We start from the raw sequence: 27,598 nt of genomic DNA on the forward strand, positions 1-27,598 counted from the left end.
ATGAAAGGCTCTCCTGACCTGATTCCTGCCTCAGGTGAGGAGCTGATTAACTCCTTCACTGCCCCCTCTTCTCCCGCTCATTCATTATTTATCGGCTGAACTGAATGACACCTCCAACACACTGTAGAGGGTTAGGCGGACTATTTGAATACTAATTAGTGCACTAATACTTCACACAAATAATGAGTGCTCATTTAAAGCTAATGGCATTCTGGTGATGTTTTACCTGATGATGTGGAACACAATCACTTGGTGGCCTGGATTTGATGTTGAAGTTCTATTACAGTCATTGAGGGCATGAAGTATGATATATTCCCACTAGGCCTGAAGCAATAAAATCTTGTCCCATGGCGATAACTGAAAAACTTACTGAAAATAGCCATGTTTGAGATCCAGTATGATTGCTGCTTGACTTTGTGGGATGACGAGCTTCACAGACTGTATGAAGCTTGCATGAGTTGACCTGTCTATCCTTTTCCTAGAGTTGGATCCCTCGAGGGTGTGCAAAGGCAAGGGAGTAGTGACTTTACGGGCCACTCTGATCCACATAGATGATGAGGATTCCATCAGCGAGGAATCCAACGTTGACACAGCTCCAAGTAAGTCTCAGCTACTTCAGCGGTTGGCTAGCATTCTCTGGATAATGTAGAGGTATCACTCTCTACAGTGATATAAGATACCATGAGGAGGTAAGAGAGGCCAAGTCTGCATAGACGCTGGGAATGTGAGAATGAGGTGAATTAATTGTATTTTACACAATCGAAAAAGTGCTTATAAGAGGTTAAATGTATGTTCATATTTAACTTCTGTAGGTTTTGATATGTGAGTTATGATTTCTGTTTAGAAGTGCGTTTATATTTGGGTGTTTTTATGTCCTAATCGTTTACACTCCCTTCTCATATTTTAATGTGCCTGTCAGAGCAGCTTTTTGTTGTGTCCTGCCCACACTGCACTTTGGAACCAGGGCCTTGACTGTGGACTTGTTTGTTGTATTCAGCATGTTAGAACTGGCCTGGAGGCTAGCCAAGGCTTTGGGGGTGATGGTTTAATTGTTGTTGAGCCTGAATATAAAGGCCAGTGGAACAAATGGCCTTTACAGGGCACTGAATAGGCGCCTTGTTGTGATGACAAAGTTCACAGATTGTGGGAGAATCTTTTTTTCCTCCATGGGGATATTAGCATCTCTGTAGATGGAAAACCACTGTGGTAAGTGTTTGGTTCCAGCGGGAACAGCCAGAGATTCGTTTCATTGGGGATTAATTAACAGTTTTCTTTTTTGTCACAAGGGTATTGCAAAGTGACAAAGGATACAGTATTTTAGATACTACTAAATATTGAGTAGCTTTCTCAGAATGGGGATACTGACACTACAGTGCTGCTTTTGGCAAAACTAAAAGAACTGCCAAATCGTTTCAGGTGGCTGGGCCAGCCAAATCAATGGAGAAAGTGCTCAAGCAGGATTGGCAGAGGGAGGCGTAAACAACATCACAGCTGATCTACCTACAGTAAACAACACATTATCCCAGGTTTGTTTACATCCAAACATTTTGCATTTTGTGAGAGAGTCATGGAGGAAAAAAGAGGAAACAGTTTGGTTGTATAATATGTGGATTGATGAAAAAGCATACAGATGGAATATGTACATCAACATGTTGTTGACGTTTGCTTCGTCATCAGGCAAGTTCACCTGTGAGCACAGAGGAGCTTCAGTGTCCCTCCTCCTCTGACCTTCAGAATCATCTTATATCACCAGCAAAGGCCCACTCTATTTACCCCTCCACCACAACAGTCAACCCAACCATAGTTTTGCTTCAACACCACAGAGGTAAGGGCTAGCATAGTTCTGTTTAAGGGCAACATTGCTTCATAATATGTAAACTTTGATTGTTATAAGCTCTGCAAAGGAGAAACCAGTAGGAGGTACTGTATACTGAGACTTGACTTTAGCTTCAGTTCACTGTCTTTGCCTTGTTCACTTCTATCTTTCCCAGAGCAACAGAAGCATATTTTTCATTTAGAAGGTATGCGCTAAAACTTCCGTAATACCATCTCCTTCGTGTTCTTCGGATGTCATACAGCATGTGGATCATCTGCTCATGTCTGCATCTAGCCACCAGAGAACATGTTCATGACAGACAATATTTGTTTTTCCTGTTTAGTTTGAGCCATCTGCTCCTCCCACCCCCTACTGCCTGAATAGTTGACTCAGCACGCTCAATGTATTTACTCCTGGCAATACATGCAAATAGCATCAAGTGAATGAGTCATGTTGCCCAGTGTGTGGATTATGAGCTGTGCTAATGGAATATTTCATTTTAGCTTGAACAGCCCATACAGTACCAGTCTCATATGTTGTTTGTATTGTTTCATTGAAATGTGTATTTTGCCTTTCAATATTTTTTTAATCTCATATGACCAATAGTGAATGCTAATGCCCACCACCTAAATTATATTTTTCATAGCATTACACTTCTTTGGAAATTTATGAGGATGAGCAGAGCATCATATTGGCAGTAAACTCAGTTTTCTGTTTCGAAGCTTCTATTTGCTTAGATGTTGTTCTCTGCCTTTACTTAGACCCAACACCAGAGAGGGACAAATCCCCTGATCCAAGGCCTGTAGGCGGGACCGAGAGAGACCCCCATAGGGCCTCTCAGATCCCAGTCCCAGATATGGACGGCAAGAGGATGAGGATGTCCCAGCACTCTCCTGCCCTGTGCCCACTCACCCAGCCCATTGTGCCTGTACGGGTAAGACAGGAACTAAGACAACTGCTCTAGTTTGATAGGCTTTTTGTTCATTCTGGAGTTTATTACGTTTTCTAAGAATGATCTTTGAATCTTTATCTTTCAGAACACGGAGAAGTCGAAGGACTGGTACAAGAATATGTTTAAACAGATTCACCGAATTCCAGGTAAGGGACGTCTTTCAGCTGTTCTGAAGTTTCATATATGATGGGTCCTGTAAGTGTGTTTGTTTGTGTGCTTGTCTTTGTGTGTGTGTTTTTGTTTGTGCGCTTGTTTTTGTGAGTCCGTTTTTGTCACTTGTGTGTTTTGTCTCTTCGTAATCACACTCAGAGCCTGTTGAGGAAAACCCATATCGCCCCACCTACATTTTCCCAGAATCCTATGACAGGCAGATGAAAACTACAGGTATCCAATGGCAGTAACAGCTCCATGTCTCCCATTGGCTTTACTAATCTGTAATATCCTCACTCATCTAAAATATGGCACCACATGTCCAAGCTCTTTTAGTTGCTAAGCATTACCATACATTTCAAAAATATGTAATGTGATTATGTGATACATTTTCACATAAATAATTTCCAACTTCTAAAGTTGAAGTTAAATAATTGATGTGAAACGTCATGTATATCATAAAAATCTGTTACAATAATTCATTTTTTGTGTGTAGTAGAACGGAAGTAAAGGGATAATCAAACTTTTCTGGACTTGATTACAAAAGTGGTATGACTAAGAGACAGCATCTTGTTTGAAGAAAGATCATAAACGGGTCCTAAACCTAGTGACTCTTTTTAGCCACTAGATGGTAGACCAGTATCATGAGCTAGCAGACATACCCAAGACTCACAGGAAGTTCATGAATGCACATGAATGTCTCTGCATATTAAAGTGTGCTCATAACCTGATGTGTAACAGTTATGTGTATTAGGAATGTGTGTACAGTAGATATTTGTATGTTTGTGTTTATAAAATTATCTATAATGCCATATCTTTTACCAAGTGAACTTGGAACTTTACTGGGAGCTCACTCATGCTTTACTCCTGCATTGTCCCTGCTTTAAGACAACCTGATGTTTCTGTTCACCCATCTTTCTGTCAATAAATCCCTTTGTCAATCTAGTTGTTCAGCCAGAATGTTTACCCTAAGGGAACAACTCCCAATTTACCTTGCTGGGCATTACTTATTCATATCATGAAGGCTGATCGATAGCCTCTCTTTTTAGATACTGTAGATGAGGCTTTTTCCTAAGTGCTTTGAAGCACTCCATGGCCTCTGAAAAGCACTCACACATTTAGGATAACTATCAGTACTAAACTAATGGAAGCTAAGGCATGCAGGGGACTTATACGTGTTGAAAATGTGTTTTTTATTAAAGCCGCCATGTCATGTATGACTATATAGACTCATAAAATGTACAATTGGCTTATAGTATAATACTGTATCTAAAGCCTACCTTTTGCATGGCTTTTCATGCAATGCATGCAACTCAAACGCTTGTAATTTGGTTCTAGTAATATGTAGTTGTAATTAATCATGCATGCAATTATATGAAGCACATATGCCACACAATTGACATAACATATGTAAACTTGACACTCTTAGCTGTGCTCATAAAATCTTGGCAAGATTAGGTACACTATTTAATCATCTGTGTAGCATTACTACACAGCAACCTCTGGTGGATATGTTGAATATCTCACTATGGGATCAGATTCTTGATTCATGAAAGCAAATGTAAGTGTTAAAATTGTTGTTTTCAGATGACAGTCCCTCTCCCTTTGGTTATCTGGAAGATGGTGAGTTTTGACTGTCTCGACAGTCATCAAAGTGTTCAGTAGCCCGAAAATAAACATGGTCTTGTTTGAATTAACAGACATTTTATCGACCAGATCCCTCCTTTGTCTATTTTCAGTAAAAGGGGTGCCACGTTCAAAAAGTGCTGCTGAAGTAGAAGAGTCCAGAGGTCAGTCAATGCCAGTGCCAACGCGGTCCTCTTCACTCAAACCTGCCAAAAGGTTGGTCGTTTTCTCGCTTAGTACAGTTGTGTTATTTACCATGGCCTTCACGCATCTGACTCTCAGTTGTCTGTGAGTGACTTTGACTGAAAGCCGGGGTTACCTAGTCACCCAGTCAGGTCCCCTGGTCATATAAGATGAGGGTAGACACCCTCCTTATGGTGGTGCTGACAAAGAAAATCCTCTCTGTAAGGCGTGTAAGAATGAGTGATGGCGTGATGAAGGAGGACAGGTGATAGAGGATAAACTGTTGCTCGCTGGTGTTGTAGATTGCGTTCCTGGCTGCCTCGCCACATCATTAGTGCTTGTTCTATCTTCCAAACAGTTTGACCAGGTATCCATGCATTTCGTCTCTTCATTGTTCACACACTTTTCTTTGACCGTAACCTTTGTTTTGTGGAGGTAGAATTTTATGACAAATATGCTATGCACCACTGGGACATTATGTTTGACAGCTAACAGTTAATCATAGGAAAGCATTTGTACCGGACTTCGTTTTGAAGTCAGTGGATGAAACGGATGGCACTGAACATACATTCAGTTTTCTCTCAGGAAATGCAGAGCTCTGGTTTTTGTCATCTTGTTTACGTGATTTGATTAGTGACTCAACACATGACTGTAAATTGGATTTTGTGTTATATAGCCCAGAAGGAAAGAGACAGAGTGGGGAAAAGAGGCAAAGAGGGGGTTATAAAAGACTGCTGTGGATAAGGACTTCTGCCAAAAACTAGCCATAGCCGGTTGCCATGGAAACTGCGTGATAAGGATTGTCTCTCTCTCCCCTCCCCCCTTGTAGGAATGAGTGGGAGCCCCCGGATAAGAAGGTAGACACCAGGAAGTACCGTGCCGAGCCCAAGAGCATCTTTGAGTACGAGCCAGGAAAATCATCGGTGCTGAAACTGGAGAAAACGGTATGGTAGCCAGTTCACTGCCACGCTTATGTTTGCCTGTTCAGTTCTACGCATGTTGTGTAAGCTGTTCCACCCCTATAAAAGCTTAGGTGGCTGCTTTACTAACTAGGACAGCTCTGTAGGCGACGTATGTGCAGACTGAATCGCCATGTGTACAACATTCCTAAAGAGGCTCCTGTTACAATGACAGATGACCCTAGCTTCTGTTGGTGGTGTGGAGGTATCACTTACAAGAATAGCCATTGTCTTGCTAGTGTTCAACTTAAGCTTATTTGAAGGATTCTGCTTGGACAAGGACAGTACACACACAGCGTTTTCATGAGGAAATATGCAATGTACTCGTAAAGATTTGGTGAATGAGTCATCATCCGATGTCCTTGAGGAGCCCCAGTTGTGATTAGCCTCACCAAATAGGTCATTATCCCTTGACGTGCCGCCTGGCTCTTGAGAATATTCAAAGGAAAACGACGGAACAAACTGTGCCTGAAAGGAAAGGATTCGCTGCATTTGCATTTACTTCAGCTCATACAAGCCACAGCTTTCCCAAATATAGACTAGAGGACCAGAGAGGTACAGGGTGGGAACACTGTGTAGTTATTTGATTACATAATAATGTAATCACTTTAGTTGCAACTCAATTCAACTGCACCAACAGATGTTGTTAGCAGCTCTGGCCAACTCTCTATGGCACCACATACGGGAGACAATGACAACAAGGTATTGTTGTTTTCTGGACTGCTACCTAGTAGACATGGCCAGTCTCTGTCCATGGTTGACTCTCCACCTACAAGGCCAATCATATGGTGTCTTGGCAGTTGTAGCTCTCCGATTGGTCCTTTTTTTCCACCTCGTCCGTTGTATCTTTATTGTAGTTGATCTTTGGGCAGATATTTAAGTTACTGAGTGTTTGGATAATAATTCACAAATACAGAAAAATATATAATTGACTAATGTTATGGTAAAAAAACAAAGAATAAGACTGTACCCGTATAAAAGTGTGTTCTCGTGTTTAGAACTTGTTCATTACGTCTTGTGGATTCCATCATTAATGTGCCATAGCCTCATTGTCTTTCTGTTTAAATTCTGTGCTATCTGAACTGTCTTCTCTGTCTTTCTCCTCTTTTCCTTATTGCCATGCCCCTATAGACTCAGGATTTAAATCCAGAAGATGTAGATATAGAGAATGAGCCTTGGTATAGATTCTTTTCAGAGATGGATTTTGAGAAAGTGGTAAGTCGTCACAATCTTTTAAAGTGACAGTGTAATAAATCATGCATGTGATAACATTTATGTTTAAATACTTAAACAGTGTCTGTCTGAAAGGACTACTCCAAACTCTACCCCAATTCACTCCTTCAAACCTGAACTGAATGATCAACAACAACATCTTGTTTTGCACTTTACAAGTTTTACTATAGGATGTCCTCTATTTCCTAAGTCACTGCCATTCTTCAACAACAGTATTGTCGGTTTTTCAGCGACCACCGTATGACAAAACTGTGTGTGTGGCCATGTCATTCCATGTTTTGTACTGTATATATGTTATCATTGTGGCTTGGCATTGTTTTCAAACCTTGTGAAAAGGGAAATAATTGAATTGAACCTTTTTCATTCATACACCATACTGTAGTCTCCCTATATTTTACACTTACAAAGAGCCCCTAAATAAGATGAGATATTTTGGTTTCTTCCAAATCCTTTATCTTGGCTACCTTGGCTGCCTGCAAATCTCTGTAAGTTTGGAAAATAACTTTATGTAAGCTTGGTTTAGTCTGTAGACCATTGTGTGTCTACCTACAGGAGCAATGGCTCTTATTCTGAGTGACTAAGATTATTTACATTTTTAAATGCTGTCTATGCTGTGAGTCTAATTATAAACCCACGCAATCCAGCTGCCTTTTCTATATGGTAAAGAATAATTAATGTATCCCAGCTGTTGTCGGGCCACCAGGCATTAGGCCATAGTTGTCCTTTACAACAAGATCCTGGCGGCTGTACCAACCGTGGCACGTTGCCTGTTGTACCATATCATTAAGTCAGCACCCTTGCAAAATGTGGTGTGGGCAACCATTGATGGGCAACCTGCAAATGAGGACACATACAGTATCACAGGCCAGAGGACTGGCCAAGGTGACTCAGACTAATGTAACACCTCAGTCAGACAGCATCAGGCCTGCACAAGCACTACATGACAGTCCAGGGCAGTTGTGGAAAGACATGCTGTTTCTGGTGTATTAAATAGTGATCTGAGTGAGGACATGCTGTCACCGATGAATCAGTAGATGTTCAGACGTACAGAAGCTTGACAAATACTTGCCTGTCTTGGCACCAGGCTATATGGGACTGGAAGACTGGCTTTCCCACCAACAGATGTTCCGTCTCCTTGCCCTATGACAGTCAGGGCCAACCTCCGACGACTCTGCCTGGAAAACCACACCCTGGATCATATGAGGCGGCACCACTGACTCGGCTGTGAGATCATGTTGTAGCGTCAGCTAAACACATGGGAGGAATCTCCAGTTCCCAGCCTTCTCTTTGAGTCAAGGGGGGGTGATCTGTCGAAAGACATGTCTGACTCCAACTCCTAGTTATATGAGGAGCCTGGTAGTAGTGATGGAACCAGCTCTCTCCCTTGGTAGATATTGGGGCATTTGGATATTTGCCAGATGAGCTCAGTTTGATGACTGGCTCCCTGTGAAACGTCAGTCAATGCTAAAGCTACACCCGGTATGTGTAATATTTGACCCTTAAGGCTGGCCTAGACAGACTGGCTCAATAGTCTTTGACTGACATATCTCTTTTCGGTCCTAGTGACTAGAGGTAACTGGAAGATAAGTGTTCATGAGTTTAAATGAAGAACTGACTCTATAAGGCTCTTGTGACAGCCAGTTTGTATACTTGGCCCTAAGTGACAGCATGGCCATTTCTTATCCTTGATGAACAAGAGACAAGTGCTCACTTAAAGTCACAAAGCACTTTTTTTAAAGAATAAAAAACAAATCACGCATCTCGTGAAAGGCACATTAACAATCCATTACCATACAGCGACATCCTTGAAAAGTCAGGTCGACCGTTGACACAAGGAAAGGTCATATAAGCTCGCAGTGGTCTAGAAGTGGATACAATACATAGGTCATTATAGTCCTGTGGTCATAGTTCATAGAAGGCTGACCAGGGTCAGAATTCCATACATAACTATGGTCAGGACCATCACATTGGTCTCCTGTGTCCGACCGAGTGACGCTGCCTGTCTGGCATATGCTGAGGAGAGGGCAGCTGCAAGCAGCTACAGAGTCTTTTCAATGAGTCACATACCACCTGGTGTGAGGCTCCATCTACGACCTTAACGTTCCACCGGAAGCAGCCCATAAGCCGACCCAGCCTATTGTGTTTTCCGATTTAACCTCTGTTATATACTTAACCTTTATCTCTAAGCATTTAGTGCTGAGGGTGATGAGGGATACAGCTATAACAGTATAGTTATGCTGGCAAGTGGTTATCTTCGTAAGAACATCCCTAAACAAATAAGAGGGTTCACTTTTGGAAGGAACAGATTCAAGTTTCCATGATCAGAGTCCTGATTCCTATTTCTGAAGTTGAAAAGCACTCCAACCTGCGATGGAGACCTATTAATACCTCAGCAAAGTAGTAAATTTCTTTCAGTCATCTAGGACACCTGTTTGGAAACAGGCATTTGAAAATGTGCAAACATTAGTAACACAGTGTTCCACTGACACGTCGAGGGAAAGGAGTCCATTCCTCCTTCTGTCTGGCTGGTAACAGCATCTGATACTGCTGTTTTTATATTTGATATGATATTCCTCCTGGGTGTTATGTATATTACGGATTTGGGCTTTCCACTGTATTGTGTTGCTCTGTTCTTGAAGGGGATTGTGGCGCTAACATTTAAAAAGGGCCAACAGTTTTGGGTTACTCTCTCCATGGCTAATATGAATTGCTGTTAGAAATTTTATTTCACGTACCCATACATGTACCAGAGAGAGTGACATGACTCAGGCTTCTACAGTATCTTTTCTAAATAATCAAAGTAAGATTCCATTCCTTGACTTCAGATAATCCTTTCACTCCTGTTTCCTGTTTATTTTCCATCAGCGCTGTGTGTGCGAGCTCAATTACCCACCACTATCAAGGGACAGCCTTTCAACCCCTGTTGACAGTGACGGGGGAGATCACAGAGAGGGCACACAAGAAAGGAGGCGAGGGCAGACACAGATTATTCGGTGGCAGTGGCATGTTCTCGAAGGGTGAAGTGGCATGGAACATTTGGCTTTATAAATAGATTAGTCTATAGACCTGCCAGCCTGAATTCTGGTCTTATAAAGATAGGCATTCGTTCTGAAAGGTTATTAATGATCCTCCTCTGGCAACCAGGAGGAGAGGCATGTCAGGGGAAATGAGCTGTGCAGAATGCTACTGGTCTGGTCAACTGTTTTCTGGATCGTGCGGGCAGGGGGTGCTGCGCCAAAGTAGATGTGGCGCTACTAGACGGGTCAGGGTGGCGCTGGGATTGCGCAATCTTATTTGCAAACAACACTTGTGCTTTTATTCATAGCTCGCATGTCACGTCTGTTATTTTTACCCTCTGTGACGTCCACATTGCAAAAAGCAACAGAAACAGTGGGCTAAAATTAGCAAGCTCTAAACCATTCAAAATGCTTGTTGGTGCTCCCCCAGCGAATGGCTCTCTATGTTTTGGGGTAGTAACTGCCCCACAAATAACAACTGCTTTTGATCTCAAGATACCCACGTGCATGTCAGCTCTCACAGTTCTCCACACATACTTACTCAATTCTTCTTTTCTTGCTTGACGATCTTATCTTATTTTAACTTTGCTTGACAATTGTGGCTATTTCACCATATATTTTCTTCATGTGTGCTCATTTTGATGTCTTTGAATTCATTGTTCATTGTATCATATTGTATTGCATATTGTATTGCATTATTACATTTCTGTGTGTGTGTTTGTATGTGTGTGTGTGTTTGTTTGTGTGTGTGTGTGTGTCTGTGTGTGTGTGTGTGTGTGTGTGTGTGTGTGTGTGTGTGTGTGTGTGTGTGTGTGTGTGTGTAATTTGGCCTGCTAGCACCACCAGCTGGTTAATTGTCCCCTGGTCTGGTCCACTGGTAATGAGAGTGACTCAATACCAGACAAAAGAGATGGCTTCTGTTAGAGACAGCAGCTGATTGGCTGAGCTAGTGACAGCCCCCTCCCCGCATGGGTGCCCCTGACCGATGCACGCCCACCCCCACAAACCCTCCTCACTGCTGCTTGTTTTCTTCAACTTGCACGCGGGCCAAAACACACGCTTACTCTTCTATGTAAAGCTTCAGAGCTAAGAATCCTGGGCTTTCGAGGCAGTACAGAGACAGCAGAAAGAGAGAGAGAGAGAGAGAGAGAGAGAGAGGAAGAGAAACACAGAGAGAGAGAGAGGACAAAGAATCTCACCATAGCTAATGCTCCTGCTTCCATTCTAGTTGGAGGAGACCTTCCTGTGGATCTATCAATGACTTCTTTGTTTGGTTTGTTGCAGAGTGCCCCCTCTTTCAGCCCCCTGGAAACCCCTTCCGACCTACAGCAGTAGTAAGTCCACGCTTCTCTTACCTATACGTGTGCTGCTCGATTCCTATCTGTTTGTTGCTCTTTATTTCAGGCATGTATTGAAGAGGGACAATCAGAGGGGGTTCGGTATCCCTAAACCCTGTTGAGCTCTCCCCCTACAGGGGGGACCCCTGCTTCCTGAGAGCTTCCTTAGAGTAGGAGTAGGAGCTGCCAGTACAGTCTGTCCTCTGTCTGGTTTTTCGAGGGATGGTGGTAGTAGAGGAGACACATAGTGGGGAGACTGTGTGTTAATTAATTCAGAGCAGAGGCAAACAGGCCAGACCAAAACCTGGTTGTCATTAGTGGGGAGGAAGAGGGAACTCCAGCCGCTCCTACCCATGCTGCCACACGTAACTTCAAAACCGTTATCTCCCCCTGAATGGATGAGCAAGAAGCTGCATCTTCTACTAGAACAATGGTTTTATACGACTGAGGATGTTTGGTCCGTGAGGAAACAGCACGTCTGACGGCTTTGATCTCTTTGTTTTTGTCAGCAGAGATTTATGTGTTCTATTTTTGTTTCCGTAATAAAATGTGAGGAATTCTGGACCAAGCCATGGTAAAAAATTTTGTGGTCCAGTAACTAAACTTCTCCCTCCATTTTTGTATGGAACTTTCTGTTGGTCTGTTAATGTCAGTAGTCAGAGGGTAAACAGTAATATTATCATTATCTATGATGTACAGCAGGTTTTTGGAAGGTGCAGTGTGTTATGTGATCACTTTCAGATAGCCATTGTGAAAGCTCATTGACTAGTCCTAAAGAAAAGCATGAAATTGCATAGACTTTCTCTCTCTTCAAAGGAACATGTGTTTAGGGCGTGTTAATTTTCTCTTGGGTTTGTTTGAAATGGGAGGACTTCTTGAAATTACTTTCTTCTTTTTAAAGATGTGTGTCATGTGCCTCATTTGCCCCTTTCAACCTTATCTTCTATGTTTACATTGTCAATACCACATCCATCGTGCGGATAAGAGTATAAGAAAAGCAAAGAATGGGGGATTCTTTTTTATTTTGGAGTTCAACGCAGGTCAGCAACAGACATCCTGTGTAGAATCCACCAGGAACTGAGATCCTTACACACAGCACATCAGTATAGCCCTGTGTTCTATTGCATGTAGGCTTGTTGATTATTCATTATTCATTATTATGTATTTAAAGTGATAAATAACATTAATATTCTCTCCCCGCCCTATAAATAATATTGGTAAGAACATCTCCAGTCAATAACTGAGGTTATTATGGAACTGCTATGGATCCCCAGTACTGTAGCACTGGACCCAGTGTCTCCTCCCCAGGCTGCCTGACATCAGATGGTCTCAGTAGTATCTTCCCCAGGAACCATCTGAGATATTCCATTGCCTTATGTAGCCCCATGCAGATTCCTCAGAGGGAATTTATTTGAATACTTCAATGTACCCATAAAGTACATTACTTTATTGGCAGTCTTTAGTATTGAGTCAGTGGTCCAAATACCTTTTTTTAGAAGGCAGCCAGGGAAGGGGAGGGGGGTGGTTCAAATGTGGCTTATGGCCAAGTTAGCTAAACTGTAACTATCTAGCCAAATATTTAGATGTCATCATCCCAATTGATTTCCTTCTCTAGTCTACCTCATTTTTATCTTCCTGGAGGGGGGAGTTTGTTTGTGTTTTACCTGTTTTATTTTTCTGTATGATTTACAGTGATACTAGAAATGACTGTCAGTTTAATGAGCACAGGCGTGCAAGGCTGCACAAACAGGGAAGCAGAACGTGGCGCACTCCAGTGGTATCTCATGTTGAGTGAACCTGAGAACAGTGCAGGTGCATGGCAGAGGCTGCACATGACAGCATGTGGGAACACTCAGACAATATTTTTAGAAATCTCTCCCATTGGCCACTGTGGAATGCTAAGATAAGGGTAGCAGTGAGTGCCGTTATGTTTTAAGTCAAAGTCCAAATTCCGCACATGCCTTTATAAAAGCATCTTTTTCACCCTACATTTGGTTTTCATAAATGCAAAAAAAATCCCAGAATGTGTACAATAAGTTCAAGCAAACATATTTTAGTCAGCCATATGTATTGCCAAGCATCAATAAATGTAGCATTCCTTAAATGCTGATTGTGTAACAATTTTAACTGAATTAAGCTGTGTTGTAATTACCATCACACAAAATATTTACCCTTGGACTTTTTTAGACTACTTTTGGAAGTGCAAATGTGCAGGCCTATCTTAATCAGGCTTTCATATTAAAGCTGCTTTCTGTGTTTAATTGCTCCTTCCTCCATGTCCCTCTCATCCATACACAGCTCCGCCTGCAAGGCCGGACATAGCGAGGTGGAGAAGGACGGGGAACTGTCGGGGAGCGAGCCTGCGGCTCCAGAATGCGACCGCCATGTTTACAAGAGCGTCCTGGAGGGCGGCGACATTCCTCTGCAAGGTCTGCGGGCCCTCAACAAGCGCCACGCCAGCTCGTCCTCTTCTAAAGGTAGGAATCCAGTGGCGCTCCACAGGCTGCCTGTAGAGATAGGGGGTGCAGGCTCCTCACTGGGCCATGCTAAGGCCTTCCACTGAGACGGAACCAATGACTTACAGTGATGTTGGACTGTAAAAGTGTCAGGGATACATGTGTTTCCTTTTAACTTTCTGTTGGAATCTACGCGTTTCTTTCCTCTTCTTTTTTTTCTCCTTTTTTTTTTTTTGGTTGCTCCGTTTGTTTGCTCCAGGTTATCATAGCAGTGGCCAATCACCTTGCAACATTCATTTTCTCAGCAGTTTTTTTTTATTATTGATGTCATCGACGTTCCACCAAACGTTATCCAGTCATTTGCTTGGGAAGGCACTGAGAGTTTAAAAATGATGGGGAGAGAGAGAAGGTGGCTTGCAGTGTTTCAGCTAAATCAATTGAAGCTAACTTCAGGTTCTGATCCTGTCCTCCATTCCTGAAGCAGGCAGTATCTAGGCAGGCTTCGGGCAGGGCTCCAGAGTGTTGCACAGCCAGAGAGCAGAGGTGCAGCAGAGGGACGGATGGGGAGGAAAGGGGGAGATAAACAGGGCTCTGCTTAACGGGCTGGGCCAGACAGGGGTGAGATCAACAAGAGGGACACAGAGGGTGGGCAGGCAGGAGGAAGTCAGCTGTCAGAGTGAGGTCAGAGGATGGAATGCGTGCGCACATGACCAGGAGAGAAATGCTGGGGGAGGAGAGGAAAGGAAGGAGAGGGGAGGAGAAAGGAAGGGACGGATCGGGCACAGACACGATGCTGCCCCCAATACTTAACATTCCGATTGTTGAGCAATGCTTAAACCAACGTCAGAAAGTCAGGGAGCTCACCTTTGTGACAGTCATTTTCTAATGTTTATTTTCCGTGTTGCACCCACATTACATATTGAACATATTAGCTATCTATAATTGAACACCTCAGTGGAGAAAATATAATTTTCCTCAAAATAGATTGTGAAGTCTTACAAAACGTAAATCGCTTGTTTAGTATTTTGTTTGATATTTTGCACCGTCGAGTCCTTACTCAAGGCCTCATTCAGTAAACTGAAGGAAACAGCTGTAAAGGCAATTCCGCTGTATCTTGATTGAAGTCAACTGACTAGCACACTTGGTCATTATGGCTCACCAGAGACATTACCCTAGGTCTTGCACTGCCAGATGAAGTGCGGACACAAAACACAGGAAAGCAAGCAACCAAAAACTGGAGTAAATGCTTATCACGTGTGTGCTGATAATGGCAGGCTTTGTGTTTTTATTTAGCTAATACTTCTTCAGGGATTTCAAGGGGTTTTCCCTCTTAATGTACTACAAACATCTAACTTCTTGAGTTAAGTCTTTCTGTTGGACCTTGAATGAGGATATTTGGCATTATATATACTGAGCCATGTAGCCATAGAGCCACTAAGCTATACCTTTGGCTCAGCCAGATGCTGAGCCAAAAATGCAACTGCCTTCCACAACAGTCAGGGACAAAGATGATGCCCTTTTGTCGTTTGTGCTACTGCACCTTGTGTGACATTTGTCTCATTTAGGCAATATTGACAGTGTCATATGCTTACTTACAGGCCTGACAACATCACATCATCATGACATGGCATCTCATGGCATTCTGTTCCTGGCCCTTTGTGTTCCACATCTTTATGTTGTTACAGTCATCAGTAGATCGATAGGTCATAGAGACTGAAAAAGCATACTAGATTCAAATAGATTTGGAGATTGATCAATTAAGTTGATAATCTTGAACTGTTGATTTTATGTAAGTTGTATTAAACTTATCGGTTACCACAGTATGAAATATGTTTGTAAGGCATTAAAAGTTTCACTGCTCCATTTGAACACATTTGACCTCACTACACTGTAGTGCCATTGCTATTAGTATAACAAAGTCATTTGTTACTTGATGTCAACTGCATCAAGTTTTTCTCTTCTCATCAACTTTTGATGGAAGTTAGTCTTTCTTAAAAAATGTGTCGGACACTGTTTAAGTGTGTGTGTGTGTGTGTGAATCTGTGACCATTGTAATCTAATATGCTGTTTATTTTGTTGTCCTGCATGCTTGCCAGTGGATTATAAAGGTGGGAATGGCCATATAATTTCACCCTGCTCCTCTGTAAATAGTCGATCAGTTCTTGCCAGTAATGCCCTAGGTTACCAGTGTAAGAATAAGAAGCCTCTATCTGCTGCCAAAGCCTGCATACCACAAATCCTCCCCTCTAAATTCAAGCCCAAGCTTCTGCCCCCCAATGGCGACAGCCAGGACTGCAGGACTGGGTCTGTCAGGCACCCCAAAGCACACAGTTGTGAGGATCTGTATACTGGGACATGTGGGCCGGGAAGCGCTGGAACATTGGCAGGGGAGGATTGGCAAAATGTAGACTCCCTCCCCAACTGTCCATCTGAGTGTGCGTCTGGCCTTAGGAATGGCTCCCCAGCGACCAGAAGGAGCACCGCTGAGTTCTCCACCATGTACAGGAACATGCACAGCATCCAGAGGCCTAGCTCGGTGGGCTCCAGCCCCCACGGCAGTGTCCGGAGCCTGGCCTCACTTTTTGAGAAAACAGGGGTCAATGAGGGTGACAGGTCAGAGGGTGACGAGGCTGGTGACATTCCACGGGATGCCGTGTCATCACGGGTCAGTGAATTTGAGTTAATCATCCAGCGCTCCAGCCCCGCACCCACACGCTCCTCCTCCATGCCAACGCTGCATTCTGACCACAATCACAGCCCCAGCCCTAGCCCAGCCCACCTCTACATGGCTTTTGCAGTCTCGGCAGAGTCCTTGCTGGAAACGGAGCCTGCGCAGACAGCGACAGTGGTCTGCTCCCTGGTGGACACAGAGGGCAAGGCAGCCAGGGAGGAGGCATCTCTGTCAGGCAGTGAGGTGGTTGAGAAGGTGGTCTCCCTGGAGTACAGTGACTCACCAAGAGCTGAGTCACTGTCTGGGGCTGAGACTGAGGCGGAGGCGGAGGTGGAGCAGAGATCTACTGAAAAGGCTCCTGGAGAGAACCATCTGGTAGACAATGAACCAGACTGCCCTCAAGTGATGGTTACACCTCCCTTTCCACACAACCACAATCACAACCTGAACCACCACCATCATGCCCTCCACAATCACCTCCACTTGAAACCCAGTAAATGCAAAGGCTCCTGCCCTGCCTCTTACACACGCTTCACCACCATCCGCAGGCATGAAAGACAGCAGGCCTCAGCCCAACAGAACAAGCAGGCCCCCCAGGAGAAGAAAAGCAGCCTGCCTGGAAACCTGTTCCTCCTTGGCCCGGCACCATTCAGGGTCCGGAGACCCCTCCACCCCCACCAGGCCAAGAGAACTCTGTCGGCCACCAAGGTAATGGCTGGCCACAGCAGTGGGTCCGTTGAGCTGAGGCCGCTGATCCCCCAGCGCCTCTCCTCCCTGGAGGTCCTGGAGAGACTGAACAGTGGGGATGGGGGGTCAGAGGGGGGAGACAGGGACAGCCTGACTAATGGGGAGGGCTTGGACGCCAACGGAAACCTACTGCAGCTCCGGGCAGCTCGCCGCAGAGGTGGCTATCTCCATACTTTCACCAGTGTCACCTCCCTTCTCCCTCTCCTCTTGCACATGTGTCCATCTCTGTGGTCACTCATTCCTCTCTGACTTTTTCGTCACATTGTGTCCCTTTTCCTCCACAAAAAAAAATGGTGCCACCTTCCATCATTAGTTTGTGTGTTTTGTTACAAAGTGACAGTGCAGCCTCCATCTCACTTTGTTTGTAGTTTGGTACTTTTTTTCCCAATTTATCTTGTGTTTGAGTGTGGCCTTGCCTAGTGAAAAATTTTCCCCCTCACAAATCCATTTGAAAGCATTTCAATTACTATATGGGATTCTGACATCTTTTGGTAAAGTATGTGCCTTTTGGCAACACTTCACTGAGGAGATAAACTGAACAAATGTGTCCCACATGAATTTTACACTCATTTGTAAAACATCCTATTTCAAGACCCACATGAAATGATGTATAATGTTTATGTGGGTTAAGTAATAGCATTGCAGATACCCCCTCAAGTGATGTGTTACCATGTCTTTATGGTTTTGAGTTTCTTTCTTTTTGGGAGAAACACATGTGCTATATCAAGGCCCTCGTGTCGTCTTTCAGTCTGCTACTCTGATAGGTTTAAATTAGCCAGGCAGTTTCCTGCTTTTACTTCCTGCCATGGTAGCTGGTATCAGTATCACTGGTCCATTCTACTATACACTTGGTGATACAATGATAGCTACAGCAACTGAAAGTTTGGCAGTGATACGGGTTGTCTCTTTCAACACTTGCTAACAGACATGGTGAAATGTCTATGAAACAGGCAGGGTGGGGAGAACTTAAGGAAGTGAGTAGTCTTTTAGGAGCCTAGTGTAGTCTTGGAGTTTTACAGCTCATTTAGAGGGCAAATGATTTATCACATTACTCTAAATATGGTTACGTAATAGGCATTTACACAATTCCACCATCATACAGATCATTCTCATAAAACTTGAATCAAGTTTCATAGTTTTGTTTCCAGAATGCATCAACCTTGTGTTGTATCATTTTCTCAAAAACACTGGCTGGTTTATAGTGTGCTTGTTCTATGTGCATGGGAAAGTACCACAATTTTGTCTGCGTGTGTTGTTTGCTGTTGTCAAAATCCACTGTTCACCCAAAGCATGTACATTTATAAAACATTTGTTATACATTTGCTTTACTTGAGTCATCATATCTATACTGTATGTGCATTGTAGTTACAGTGCTGTCATGGATGTTTCTTCACATATGATTACAGATATAGTAAGTATATTTTGAAAAGACGTCAGAACATAATGGATTTGTTTCTATCTTTGTTAGATTCAGACTCATCCCAGATTCTGATCCAGGGTGATCAGGGCGAACAGGACGAGGTGGTCAGGAGACGCCATGGCGACAAAGAGGTGACCTTCCTGTCTGAGTCATTTCTCTACAGTACCAAAAATACACTTCATTGTTGACATGCAACAATGTCAACAACAACTGAGCAACAGTAAAACATTACAAGAAATATTTGGGCACATACTACAGAAGTAATGTGTCATGTGAAGTCAAGGGAAGTTTAATCGTGGAAAGTGTAATCTGCTGTAGGAGATGATCATGGAACACTGTTTTGTCCCTTCAGAAAATGTTGGAGGAGCAGCGTCGGCTGAAGCGGGAACAGGAAGAGGCGGACACGGCTTCGAGGCGGCACACAGGCATCGTCCTGACTCATCACCAGTTCATCACAAACGAGCGCTTTGGAGACCTGCTCAACATCACTGACACAGATAAAAGGAAATCTGGTTCAGAGGTAGCAAATCAGCTCTGTTTGCTTTCATGAGCAGGCGCTTTTCAGCTTTCCTTGTAAACTCTCTTTGCAGCCTTCTGTCAGTAACTACACCCAACAGTAGGCATGTATGCTATAAAGGAGAAGAGTCACATGCGTATCATTCCATTACTAGAATATTCTTGGTGGATCAGGGACACTGAAAGGACACAACTCTTAGGCAGATGAGCTCAGACATTTATTATAAGTCACACATTTACAGTATATGTTTTACTGAATTGTCACAAAATGTCTCACTATTCTTTTGTCCACTGAGAATATCAAAATGGGAAATGACACACAGTGTAAGCTGCGAGAAAGCAAGAGAGCAAAGTTCAAGGGATATTTCCTTTTTCAGTTCCACGACTTTATGGGTCAACAACATCTCACAGGGATATAAATTGTGGAGGCACAACCCCCAGTGATTCAGTCTAACTCAAGCTCTAAGACAACCTTGTTAACTTTCTGCTCAAGCCTTGGAGTCTGGCATGCGAGACCAGCTAGCCTGAAGATAAGCAATGTTCAATGCTTTACAGCATAGCAGGCAGTCAGACAGAGAACATCTTTATGCCAGTCATGTTCTAACAATCCCTGCCACTGTGTGTTTACAGAGAACTCCTGCCCTGGCTCGATTTGACTTCAGAGCAGAGACCCTAAAGTAGGTAAAACAAATTGACTCAAACGGTACCATAAGTGTTTTCTGGAACATGCAGCATGAAATATTTCGAGCTCCAGTGAGATAGAAACCCTCATGTCTCATAGTTGCCATAAAACTGTAACTTTGATGTGACTTAAAGTGACAATGTCCCACATTATGGAGTTGGCCTCACTCCTCGCAAGTCTCATATATCTCGATGCCTGTTTCTTAGTTTTGTGAATCATTGTTAAATTCTTATGTTTTCTTGTTGCTGTTCTTTTCAATTGGGATTTGTTGACAATTCTAATCTAAACACCTCTTTCATCTTTTTTTGTCAGAGAGTTGCCTTTTCAAAAGGGAGACATCGTGTACATCTATAAACAGGTGGATCAGAATTGGTATGAAGGTGAACATCACGGCAGAGTCGGCATCTTCCCACGCAGTTACGTTGAGGTACATAAAGTCCCTTACCATTGACCTAGACTTTCAAAAGGGTTCCTTTTGGTTGGATTTATTGCTGTACAGCCAGATTATGTCAACAAGTCACTTTGGGGTTATGGTACAGATCTGCTCATGATGTTGAGACCCAGCTATGAAAACAGTAACGACGACCAGTAACTTGATGTTTTGTGTGCTCATCCAGCTGCTTCCCCCCACCGAGAAGGCCCAGCCAAAAAAGAGTGCCCCAGTGCAGGTGTTGGAGTACGGGGAAGCTATCGCCCGCTTCAACTTCACGGGGGACACAGGAGTGGAAATGTCCTTCAGAAAGGTATGGCAGAAAGAACAAGGTTTAAGTGTCTCACGTAATGACAAATCAATGGCTGTTTCTATTTGCACATCACTTGTCCATCTGTGAGTTAATGAGATGCATGTGTATGTCTGCAGGGGGAGAGGATCATTCTGATTCGCCGGGTTGATGAGAACTGGTATGAGGGCAAAATCTCTGGCACCAATCGCCAGGGCATCTTCCCTGTGACCTACATTGAGGTACACAAACGACCCCGTGTCAAAAATGGAGTGGAGTATCCAGACCCCCCCATGAGCCACTCACCTCAACGCAGCACCAACGCTTCACCTCAGGTATGAAAGCACCACCTCATACACCCACCTTGTAGAGGTAGGTCTACAGGAATGTGACATCCTTTCAAAAGTATTTTTATTTCCAAGTCCACTATTTATTTCACTTCCATTGTTTACGCACATTGTTTTCATATTTCTTTTCCTTTTCTGTCTTCTCATCCCCCTCCTCCTCTCTGTCATTTTGGTGTAAAAGCTGAACCGTAATCGACTCGCCACCTCCCCTCTCCCACTCCCTCATTCCCCCCGCCGCTCCGTGTCCCCTGAGGTCCACGCAATCTCGTCCGAGTGGATCTCCCTAACTGTGGGCGGGCCGAGCCGCCCTGCTGCCCCCACCCCTCCTCTCCCCCCCCTTCCCACAGTGTCCTATCGCTGGGGCGAGTATTTGCCACCCTCCCTCAACGCCAGTCCTGTGCCCCCCATCTATGGCAGCCCCTACTGCATCTCTCCCACGGCCTCTCCCTCAGCTTCCCCCCTGCCCCCACCCTACCCTCCCCGCCCCAGCTCAGCCACTCCCTTCCTCACCTTCACCCCACCTCAGGGAGAGGACTTCCTGCTCTCCCCTCCCTCCCCCCGTCTTTCCCGCAGCCTGAGCCCTTGCGGTGGGTCAGGCCTGGAGGGCTGGCTGACTGGGGCCAGCCCCCTGAGAATCCTGGAGAGGGAATTGACAGAGGGGGAGGGGGCAGACAGGGACAGGGGCAGTGGCCGCGAAGCACGGGGCAGCTGGCGAAATAGCCCTGCAGAGGTATCTTCTGCATGGTGTGCAGTGTTGCATCTCAGGCTCACTCTGGAGCAGGGCTGTGGGCCACCATAGAATGTTATCATTTAGCTTGCGTCAGTTTACAGTATTTGCGCAATGGATGGTTGTGTAATAGATATTACTAACTGTAGGCGTGAGAGAATTTGTAACATGCGGTGCTTAGCTGGTTTATCTAGGACGGAATCAAATATTTTCACCCTGTTTGACAAGGCTTTGAGTGCCTGCAAGTTTGCATGTTGTTAAGCGTGCACCACTAACATGCAAATTTGATAAGACTACAAACTCAGTGGTATAGAAAGTTTAATCTAGACTGTTTATAATGATAACCATTTTACCCTGCATGACTGCTACTGTGTTCAGATTCTAGAGCATGTTGAATAATAAGTGTAGTTTATCCTAGATGTTGATACTTTTCTTATTTTACAAGAACTTCCTATGTTCCAGGACAAGACTATATAAACGTTTTCTTACCAACTCTCTCTCAACTCGAAAAGAGCGTGATTGACCTATAATTGTAATTTCAACAAATAAAATGTTGTGTCCTCCAGACATAAGTTGTTGTCAGATGCTGAGGCTAACATGTGTTCCTTTCCCCTCAGCTGGTGAAGAATGAGAGTGATTACCATGGACGAACCTCCAGAAGCCCTGTTATGTTGTTTGACATCCAAGACAATAACAATGCTAACTCATTTGCGGTAAGGCTATGAAGACCTATGAGGATTTGTTTATTTGGAGATTTAAACATGGCCAGCATGTTGTGGGGGATAATATATGCTGTTTCCTATTTGATGTGTATAGATCTGAGCTGATCTCTATTCATCTACTAAACGATTTAATATCCCTTTACTCATCACTGTCAAAAACCCATCCAACTTACTTCATTTAACTCCCATCTCAGCTTGAATATGGTATCGTAAAATGATGTAAATACATTATACTGCATGTAAAATGTGACTGATTTTGGCTCCTATACTACTTTCTTGATATTATCTGCACCCCTGTCATCTTTATCTTGCCACTAGTGCAGCATGTCCACTTTTATTATTTCTGTAAAAACGGAACTAATATTTCATTGTTGACTGTACATTCTACATGCACTCACTCTGGTGTCTTGCTCTTCCATGCTTACCTTCTGGACTCCACCACCATCTCTCCTGGTTTCACGGCTTTCCTGGTCTTTTAACGGATCCCTCCCTTTCTCTGCCTTACTACTCACTGGACCCACTACCTGTCTGACCGCTAATTCTGTCCCTGACCCCCCTCTTCCTTAAAATGAATCTGTCTCTCTGCTCTGGCTGGGGGACACTCGGTGGGGGCGCTCTCTGGTCTCCTCAATCAGGAGGCGGTCTGTAATGAGATCATGAATATAGCAGAGACCTCTGTGAGGTACTGCAGCACCCTCTCCCACCCCCATGACTCTGTCCACAGACTGCCCCCCCACCCCAGTAAACAATCTCTCATCATTTCCCAGCAACCCCAGTCCCACAGCAGCAGTCCGGAGCCGAGCCGTCTCAGCTGTGGAATGTGAGTACTGTAGAAGGTTCTGGATACTCTGCATTACCGTATCTGCGCATATCATCAACGGCTTCAAAGCCTCAGATCTAAGTTATGTGCAGGGCTAGGTTGTCCCCAGAATATTTTTCTGCTGATCTGTTAAGACCATTTATACTGTAAGTAGTGGTGCACACTGTAGGCTATAGTAACACGTAATGGTTGGAAATATTTCTGTCTTTTACTTTTGGTTCATAATCTACAACTCAATTTGTTTAGTGTTGTTCTAGCTCTTGTTGGGTTATTTTTCTAGTTTTTCCACCCCTTGTTTTTGCTCTTCTGACAAGGCTTTGTGTTGTGCTGTAGTTTCCAGGCTTTGTACAGTTATGTGCCTCAGAATGAGGATGAGCTGGAGCTACAGGAAGGAGATCTTGTCAATGTCATGGAGAAGTGTGATGACGGCTGGTTTGTTGGTACGTGCATTGAGCCTCGGGCCAGATTCCTCATAGATATGGTCATATAGTCAAAGTGTGTCATCCATCCATATCGGGTTTCTACTGGCTGACAGGAGAAGCAAGCACTGTGTATTATGTGTATTTGCTAAGATGCACTAAGGATGATTGACAGACAGTCTTACATTTACCAATATTGCATTTATATGGTATGTATAAAAAACATACAGTATGTATTCATTGTAAGTGGTTGCTTTTTAAGTGGTGCAATACCACCACAATTATTTACTTTTGTGACATGTTTGATTACTTTATTAACTGTTCACTTTTCTGTTTTTCAGGTACCTCAAAGCGGACAAAGAAATTTGGCACTTTCCCTGGGAATTACGTGAAGGAGGTCAACTTGTAACACTTGGTTGCCTGCCAAGTTAGGAAAACCATTACTATTGCGCTTGACTGTTTAATTAGAATAGTCATTTAGCCAGGTATTTACATTTGTCTGGGTAAGTGATTGGTTTGGTGTGAGGTATGTTCATGTGCATGCGGCGGCGACCGAGACAGCTGTTGACTCCCTGACCAAAGCTCAGTATGGTGTATACCTTTATCACATTCTACAAAGTACCTGGCTCAATTTGTCATATTCTCAAAGTAGAAATATACAGTCAAAACTACTCCCAAAACGTCTGCACTCACTATATATTATTGTGTATATAGTAGCCTTGGCGTGTCATTGTCATTCACTGTATACGAGTGTTACTAAAGCACATGCTAGACTTTGGGGGTCAACAGCAGAGTAGTCAGAGGGGATCAGAGGGGATCTTAAGAGTGCTCAAATAATGTGTTGATGCAGTATGGAACTTGAGCTCTTTGTCATCAGCTACCTTTCAGGACCTTCTTGACAGAAGTGCTTTCTCTCATCAACCATGAATGCAGACACACACTTGTGATACATGTGAGATTTGAAACAAACATTAAGCCTATTTGAAGACTAATGTTTTTCCAATGGATATCCAATAAGCATTAGTGTTTTAATGGACATACCGTACACATATCAGGCTGTATGTGATGGCACATTCTTGGACTGTGTCCACAAGACCATGTTCCTTGGTTTAGATTTCAAAAACGTGGTGACCTCAATGTGCACCCAATGGCCTTGAGATATGAAGTTATAGGTCTGGGTTGTATCTTTGTGAAATGGCTAGGGTTTTGCTCTTTTCTGGGGAATTCAGAATGCACTGAAAACTATACATCTCAGAATTTGAGACATTACAATATAATATAGTCAGTGTTGGCTCGGTTTTTGTGAAGTAGCAGAGCATTCTTACCTCAGTGCAGTCAAAAAGCTTCCAATGCCATTTAGTATTGCCTCTGTTTTCCATTCAAAGTCTATAATATACTGTATAACTCTAGCATGGCCATGCATGATAGAACAAAAACAAAAAGATAATGTTAGCTACACTTTCCGACAGTTAACATTATAAATTTAATCAGGAACAGGTCTTGCTGCACTATGTGCCTGATAAATAACACATATTGTGTATTTAAGTGAGTTTGTTTGCTCTGGTTCATGCTTGTGTGTGTGTACGCATAGGAACATTATACCTTACAAAAAATAAATCTGTCATCCTGTATGTCTCTCCCTGAAAATTTGAGGTAACATAAGCTGTTTGATCTTCTGTGATTTCTGTAAGGTAGCTGGTGGGAGACAGCTGTCTAAGCTAGACTGGCTCCAGGGTAACCACAAGACAGGCGTGGTATGCTACTTTTAAAGCACTTACTTCCGGTGTGGTCATCATTGGCAATTTTAACTATGGTAGGCTAATCCAAAAAGATCCCTATGTCATTGGCAGACACGTTTCCACTATAAGCTCTTTGTTTGACTGACAATTCATATTGATTTACTGTAGGAGGAAGAACAATGCTCTTGCACTAAGTTGTAGATACCAGGGGGTGGGGGGTGCTAACAGGAACACAGATGCCTCTATGATTTGTCCAGATGTATTAATATTTTTCCTGCCAGTATCATAGGAATGACTGCAAAGAATGTCACATCATTATAGCATGAATTAATCAATCTTAGGGTGCTCAAGACTAAGTCAGAGCAGTCTGCTGGTATGGAAACAGTGTAATGGGGTTGAAAGTATCCTTGAACTAGATAACTCCCCCCAGTAAGATTGATTTCTATTATAATATCAAAGCATCAAGGTAGTCTTCCGGTGAGGACAGAGGTCGTAGATCTGAAGACCTCATCAGAACAAGCACATGTCAGAATATGTCCTGTAAACATACCTCAAAAGTATGTGACGGAAAATACATCTTTTTTACTTTGCTCTCATCAAAGTCCTCACCAGTGTTATCATTCACTGTGGTGTGTAAAGCAGAATTCCTTATTGACAAGACTTGATAAATAACACAAATCTTGATCAGCAACAGAGATTACTGGCTTTCATTTACATATGAAGGATCCTGCAGAAAAAGGTTTGAATAACTAACTAACAGTATCTATAGAAATCATAAAGTATTTTCCATCCAACCATCAGTATTGATGTGTTAGTATTTTCCTAACATTTAATTTACTTGAAATTTTAATTGAAGAAAAAATAGAAGTTTAAACACATTTGATAACAGTAATCTAATAAATAATCATATAGAGATGATCATGATAGTCACTTATATATTTGTTATATATCTCTATTTTTCCATTGACAAGGTTAGTGTTGGTAGTGCAGTGATGATCACCAATTACCAGACTGGGATAGGGTTTGAAGCTGTAAGTAGCCACCACCTACAATAATATGAGATTAACTGTATCAAAAATGGCAGCACTAACATCTTATCATTATCTGTCAGTTGTTATTAAAACATATACAAATTTTCAGTCAGCTAAGACTTTTGTCATCTCCTAGAAAGAACCTATTATCAAGCAAAACATGACACTAAAACTATTTTGTGTGGTTGGTAATACTAGTCTTGAGTAACAAGTACATTATTATGACTATCTGGTATTTTGTGGTACCTAGGAGGAAATTTTATCATTTGCTCATTTATTTATAGGGATCAATGCTTCTCCCTGTAGTCTGCTTTACCAGGCTAATTGCCATAATTAGTTTTTGAGGAGTATGCTGAGTGACTAAGTTACCTGTCTTCCTTTCACTTAGTGTACTTTATCAATTTGCCCCTCTCTTGGTCTCTCATATACCCAAGACAGAAAAAAATAATAATAATGGTATGCTCCGTCTCTTGAATGGTGTGCTCAATCATTCTCTTTTCACCCCACAAGTCAGTATAGAATGATATACTATAATAGTGTGCTCCATGACACATCGCAGGATGTATGAATGTATGAATGTGGAGTATTGTATACACATGTAAAAAAAACAAGCAAACAAAAAAAATGAACAGTGCTTTCAGTTTGAATGAAAATGCAAACCATTAAACAGCCTGGCACAATAAGGATTGTAAATATGTAAAATAAAAAAGAATACAATGCAAGTGTTCAGGAAAAAAATGACACTGTCAGTTGTTAACGTTCATTTTCCATTAAGAATATTGGCAAAGCACAGAATGAAGATTTATTGACCACACACAGGTTGACGCATTTGAAGTAACATTACGCTGCCATGTTGTGAGGATCGTAATGCCTTATGTCAGATGCAAATTGTGCCTCATTGTCATTTGCTTTTATTGATTATCACCGAAGTGTATCCATGTCATATTTAAGAATGTTATTATTGTTTCCCCCATAGTTCTAGTCTTTGTGATGGGAAAAGAACATTTACTAAGGACCTGTCAGTTACTGTACCAGTACCTAGACTAAAGTGTGACACAAATGCTTCAAATAAATGATTAATAATCATAAGAATGTTTTCTTTAGTTTACTGAGATGCACAACCTGCAACAGGTTTGGTTTGTTTTCTTCAATTTGCAGTGCTGTTACAATGACTATATTAAAAATAAAGACAACACTATTTACTGCTGTGATTTTGGTATTATGCAATATTTAATAAACAATATACAGCATTTGTAGGCGGCACATGTTTTTATTTAATTTCCTTATTGTACTAAATAGCCTTATAATG

General features: G+C 42.8%; 1 protein-coding gene across 1 annotated transcript; it reads left to right on the top strand.

Annotated features, from left to right (window-relative positions):
* Positions 1–27,522, top strand: LOC136942893 (sorbin and SH3 domain-containing protein 1). Its single transcript, XM_067235922.1, has 26 exons — positions 1–34; positions 483–599; positions 1,417–1,526; positions 1,678–1,825; positions 1,992–2,021; positions 2,578–2,750; positions 2,854–2,914; positions 3,078–3,152; positions 4,506–4,541; positions 4,658–4,760; positions 5,557–5,671; positions 6,818–6,901; positions 11,221–11,270; positions 13,572–13,750; positions 15,826–17,304; positions 18,622–18,698; positions 18,920–19,087; positions 19,714–19,760; positions 20,078–20,192; positions 20,383–20,508; positions 20,625–20,819; positions 21,013–21,561; positions 22,176–22,271; positions 22,916–23,100; positions 23,434–23,540; positions 23,861–27,522. Exons 1-26 carry the CDS (start codon positions 1–3, stop codon positions 23,926–23,928), a joined length of 4,527 nt encoding a protein of 1,508 aa, XP_067092023.1. The 3' UTR covers positions 23,929–27,522.
* Positions 27,523–27,598: the final 76 nt, after the last annotated feature.

This window comes from Osmerus mordax, chromosome 5, assembly GCF_038355195.1.
Source record: "Osmerus mordax isolate fOsmMor3 chromosome 5, fOsmMor3.pri, whole genome shotgun sequence".
Lineage (NCBI taxonomy): Eukaryota > Metazoa > Chordata > Actinopteri > Osmeriformes > Osmeridae > Osmerus > Osmerus mordax.

Bases quoted from the DNA above. Each gene is read 5' to 3' on its own strand.
- LOC136942893 (XM_067235922.1), top strand. From the start codon at position 1: ATGAAAGGCTCTCCTGACCTGATTCCTGCCTCAG. The intron at 5,672-6,817 runs GTATGGTAGCCA...ATGCCCCTATAG, and splicing joins TGCTGAAACTGGAGAAAACG to ACTCAGGATTTAAATCCAGA. The intron at 17,305-18,621 runs GTGGCTATCTCC...TGTTAGATTCAG, and splicing joins CCGGGCAGCTCGCCGCAGAG to ACTCATCCCAGATTCTGATC.